At 35.3% G+C, this 5,491-nt stretch overlaps 1 protein-coding gene across 1 annotated transcript; it reads left to right on the top strand.

Annotated features, from left to right (window-relative positions):
* Positions 1-3,385: 3,385 nt before the first annotated feature.
* LOC115960908 (pathogenesis-related thaumatin-like protein 3.5) lies at positions 3,386-5,237 on the top strand. The gene is made up of 3 exons (XM_031079911.1): positions 3,386-3,481; positions 3,771-4,434; positions 4,999-5,237. Exons 1-3 carry the CDS (start codon positions 3,421-3,423, stop codon positions 5,138-5,140), a joined length of 867 nt encoding a protein of 288 aa, XP_030935771.1. The 5' UTR covers positions 3,386-3,420; the 3' UTR covers positions 5,141-5,237.
* Positions 5,238-5,491: the final 254 nt, after the last annotated feature.

Genomic DNA, 5,491 nt, shown 5'->3' with positions numbered 1-5,491 from the left:
AAACTTGGATCCTTAGAGATAAGTGAAAAAAAAAAAAAAAAAAAAAAAAAAGATTAGCTTATGGGGAAAATAAATCACATAAACGTTTCTATGTCATCCCCTTTTCTTTTTTTCTTTTCTCTCTCTCATTTACCATACATCATCCCCTCTTATAAACCCATTGTGCAATGTCATTTACTTATTTAAAACTGCAGCAGGCTGGCATTCTATCACCCACGTTAGGTTTCCAGACTAATGCGACGATAAGTAGAGGTGTCCAACCAGACCTAGTACCCGACCAAACCACCCAACCCAGCTCGAAAACTGGCCGACCCGACATTGGTGACGGTCAGTGGCAAGTCTTCATCCCCAAAACCCCATTTTGGAAGGTTGGATGATGGGTTTGAGCATAAAAATTGAGATCTTAACCGATCCGACCGGATGTACACCGGAAAATTAGTTGTTATCCACCGATGGATGTGTTTCGTTGGTCGTTTTCTCCAATTAGTCGAGATCCGGCAAGATCTCGTCAAGATTCGACCTATTCTATTTGAGATCCACTGAGATCTCGCTGAGATCCGACGAGATCTCATCGAGATTCGGCTTGATCTCTTCGAGATTTGGCTAGATCTCGATAGATCAGCCCAATCTCAACCAAATTTGGTGGTTTCAAGCAAAATCTGGCATAGTTTCGAAATTTTCAACTCCGACTGAGGACCGATCGGTATCCGATGTGGTCCGAACACCTGAACCGATTCCGTTCACTAGCTGGCAACGGGTCTAGAAATGAGAGAAACGAAGTTATCAGGTCGATTCTGGGTTGGGCACAAACTCGACTCAGACCAACCCGTAGACAGGCCTAACGATAAGGATGAAAATGAAACATGCTTGAGAACATTAAGGACTTAAGTGAAACAGAAAATTTCCTAAGGGCCAAAATGAAACTACTCCCAAAAGTTGTATACCAAAAGCATAAACTTTTGAAGGCCTACGTTTTTCTACATAATCATTATAACATGTGTCTTCTTTTTTTTTTTTTTTTTTCTTTCTGCATATTAGTTAAAAACAATTAGAAATCACTGTTTTATTAGAAGAAAGTAGTTTAATAGTAAACAATTTTAATTGAATTATGTTTGCTCTTTTCTAAACAAGGTCTAATTTTATTATGTTGCATATTTTCCACAATTTCTTGGATTTAACTATTCATTTTCGGATAAATACATAAATACTTATCCTTTCTAATTAATTTTCGATAAATGAAAATCCCATTTTCAAAACAATAAGCCAGAGTCACAGGACAGGATATTTCACTAAAAAGTTCACACGTCCCTTTTCTTTCTTTTTTTGTGTTGTGGACCCTGTGGTGGGTATAAGACTATAAGGGTGTGATTTTTTCAACGAAAACTTTAGTGCCGTAGCAAGGTCGTTTTATCTAAATTATTGCTTTATATAAAGAAGACCAAATCTGGGGAACAGTATTCCAAATGATCCATAAATCGAATAGTCATTTTCGAATAGTATTGCAAATGATCCATAAATCGAATAGTCTTTTTCGAATAATAACCCCTATCTTGCATGTGCAATTGTGGAAGAAGAAGAAGAAGAGGAAGAGTAAACTGGATACTAGCAATGGGACCAAGAAAGCCATTAAAAGGGTCAAAGGCTAATCCTGGTATACTTGCTCGATCATCCATCATTTTCTCAACTTCTTAATGACAGTTCATGATTTTTCTTTTCAAAAAAAAAAAAAAAGGTTCATGATTTCGGCTTGTTTGGATGGGGGAGCAAAGCTATTTTCGACTACACAGTTTCCATTTACAATTGTCTTGGCAATAGATGGGCTTGCCGAATTTCCTTCATAGGCTCTTTTCAGTACACAGTTTGGGTTCTGAACTAAACACTCAAGATTACGAGCCACATGCCATTTACTCTACAGTTGGACCTAGTGTGGAACTTCGCCTGTGTGAAGTCTACACAATATTTTTGGCCCAATGGCTTGACACTTCATGATCTATTTTGACCGTTAATATAATTTTTTATGCTTATACCACACCAGACATATCAATAATTGTAAAAAAAAAAAATTGTCCCTAAACTTATTTATCTTCAATTTTCAAAAATTAGCTACTGATAACCTGATAGATGTTTGTTTGTTAGTTTGGCTTTTTTTTTTTTTTAAATAAATGAACTTCTGATTGAATTTGACGGGCCAAAATTGGAAGTTATGTTACTTCAAAGAATAAATTTTGGCATACAGCCGAAGTTTAATTAAGGATAAAAAGACTTATTCTTACTCGTTTTGTGGAGTATGATTGCATTTGGAGTTCCACGAACATTATATATAATCAAGATAAATTTAATTTTATGCGGCAAATGAACCTTGAATTCATAAATTCAGTTGGATTGTGAAAAAGAACAGTCCATGATCTTTTCATCTTCATTAATCTAGATGTAAAGATGTTTGTTTGTTTATACCCTTTTGATTTGCGTGAACATTTACTATTTTTTTAATTATTGAAATTGCCTAAAATTGAAAGTTTTGTAGCTTCTAGGAATGATTTTTGGCATACAGCAAAAGTCAATTAATGTCAAACACAAAACAGATGAACCATGTTCGTTGCCCTCTTTTTGTCTTTTAATTTGAATCCAGTGGTACCAATAACATTAAACAGACCATAACACAATTCAAAGTGGGAGTAACAGAAAAATTAGTGTAAAAAACCTACTAAAGTAGTTAGTAGTAGAAATTGGAGGACAGTAAGGTATTGCAAACAATTGTAATATTAGCCACTGACTTCTAATGAATTTTCCAAGTTGTGAGAGACCGCTGGAAATTGAAAAATGAGGTGGCTACACAAATATAGCTCAAGAAATATGGGCGGAGATATGAGGCATACATGAAGTTTCCTCTACTTTCATTAACTTCAGATGAGATCATTAAGAGACGATGTGGCTTTATAACTTTGATCTTTGTTTAATCGAGTTTGATGATCTTTTCAAGCGTGACTGCGTGTATGTTACTTGAGATGTGTATCTCTTTAGTACGTAGGGAAGCTAATTGTATATAAATTAATATGAAATTACTTGTTGCTAGCAACAACGAACAAAGTGTAAAACTTCAAAAGGCATACTTTCTTTTATATATATATATATATATATATATATATATATTCATGGGGCGGTTGAAGGTGATATGAAAGCCAAAAATTCTATCGAGAAAAGAATGGAACCTGAATAAACTTGGATTAAAGGCTTAGGAAAAGAATCATCCACTCTTTTGCCAAAAAGCTTTCCCAGAATAGATTAGTTCTTTGAACTACTATCCCTAGCTCCTTCCACACGTATTCTTCACCCCCCTTTGCTTTAAATCTACCCCCACCGTTTACACCTCTCTTCCTACACCTTAATATTCTACCAATAGAAAGCAAAGGAGAGGAAGACATGGCATTTCACAATAATGTACTTTCACCAATTCTTTTGGTTCTAATTCTAATTTCATCAGGTACTTAATCTCTTCATTGCCTTTGTTTTTCTCTTTTATCAATGTATAAATATAATCATGATTAGCCTTGTCTTATGTATAATAGCTATTGCTTGGACAGAGATTATAATCTCTTTCTTGAAAATTAGTCAGCTATTCATAAATGTTTAGTAAACATTTTTTTTCCCTGACTCACTCTAAAGATAACAAGGAAAAAAAATTTCTTTAGGGAACTTTTTGCAACATAGATTTAATTTGTTTCTTGCATCTTCAAATTGGCCTGCAATTTTAATTTTATTTGGATGGGCAGGAGCCAAAATGTGTGAGTCTGCACGAGTTTTCACCATAATAAATGATTGCAAAGAGACAATATGGCCAGCAGTTACCCCTGGGGAGAACTTTAATGGTGGTGGATTTACACTAAAACCCAAGCAATCTGTAGTCTTCACTGCCCCAGTTAGCTGGTCCGGCCGGATTTGGGGTCGAACAGGTTGTAACTTTGACAAGAATGGCAATGGGTCATGCCAGACTGGGGACTGTGGCAATTCATTCAGGTGTGCAGCCTCAGGAAAGACACCAGCTTCACTTGCCGAATTTACCCTTGCATCACCTGATTTTTATGATGTTAGCCTTGTGGATGGTTTTAACTTGCCAGTAGTTGTTACACCCATAAATGGGAAGGGAAATTGTAGCATTGCTGGTTGTGATTCAGATTTGAATCCTAGTTGCCCGTCCGAGCTATCCGTCAAGTCCAATGGGAAAGTTGTAGGGTGTCGAAGTGCATGTGATGTGTTTAACACGGATGAGTACTGCTGTAGAGGGCTGTATGGGAACCCTAGGGTATGTCAACCAACCTATTATTCCAAGAAGTTCAAGGAGGCTTGCCCTGCGGCATATAGTTATGCATATGATGATCCCACCAGTGTATTTACGTGCACAGGGACTGATTATGTGGTCGCTTTCTGCTCATCCAGGTAATGTATTGGATCAACAATTATGCTGTTTTCTGAACCTACATTGTATATATTTTGATGAATATTTGTTATGTTTCATGCTAAAATATCAAGGAATAAGCCCCTAATGGTAACAAGGGGAATAGTTTTAAGTGATCATGCACTGCTTCTATAAGAAGGAAATCAGTTTGAAGCCTTTATTAACTAACATGCTTGCTTCTCCTATACATCATTAACTAGAAAAGCAATTTCTCATACTAATACTTCAAAATTTTCTAGATTTTTGTTAAATTTGAATTGAAGTCACACATTACATGTTCCACATTGCTTATAGTATTAGAGTATAAGCATCTTTAATGAGGAAAATGTAGTTAAGCATTGGTGAAACATGGGAGCTAGTTTTACGAGGTTAGAAACTACTAATTAACTATTACAACTTCCATGAATATCAAGAAAAAAAATGCAGTATGTACTTCAACAACATACAAAAATCACATTTAATCAATGTTGTTGCAATCTATATATGCCCAACTTTGATACTTTGCAATAAGGTACTGAACAAGTCTCTCTTGTTGTGTACTTCAGGAAGCAACCAGTGTGCACCTATCATAACAAGAAGCTCGTCTGCAACACCAATGGATCAAAAGGTTTAAAATCATTGATTGGAAGATGGTGGGGTCTGATGTTTGCATCAATGTTGATGGTTAATTTGTGGACTATTAGTTAAAATCTTTCTTTTTAGTTTTTTTTTTTTTTTTTTTGGGAGGGTTTGGGTTTACACTATTGGACCTGGGATCTTTGCCAGAAAGTGTCCAAAAAGGCTGTAAATGTGATACAAGTTTATTCATTTATTTGTTATTTAATCTATAAAAGAAAATAATGAATCACTTTTACTGGTTCTAATGTGAAGGCATTTTAGATGTTTAGCTTTTCCTTTTTCTCCCCTTTATGCACTAGTTTTGCTACAAATTGTTGGCTCATTCTGTAAAATTCAAATAAAATATGCTGGTAACTAGAATGTAATTTAGAATGAAAAATAACAAGGTTCTAATCGCATTGTTTAACAATTTTTATGAAT

This window comes from Quercus lobata, chromosome 9, assembly GCF_001633185.2.
Source record: "Quercus lobata isolate SW786 chromosome 9, ValleyOak3.0 Primary Assembly, whole genome shotgun sequence".
Lineage (NCBI taxonomy): Eukaryota > Viridiplantae > Streptophyta > Magnoliopsida > Fagales > Fagaceae > Quercus > Quercus lobata.
The sequence above is the reverse complement of the archived record's forward strand: the minus strand, read 5'-3'. Positions and strand labels throughout refer to the sequence as shown.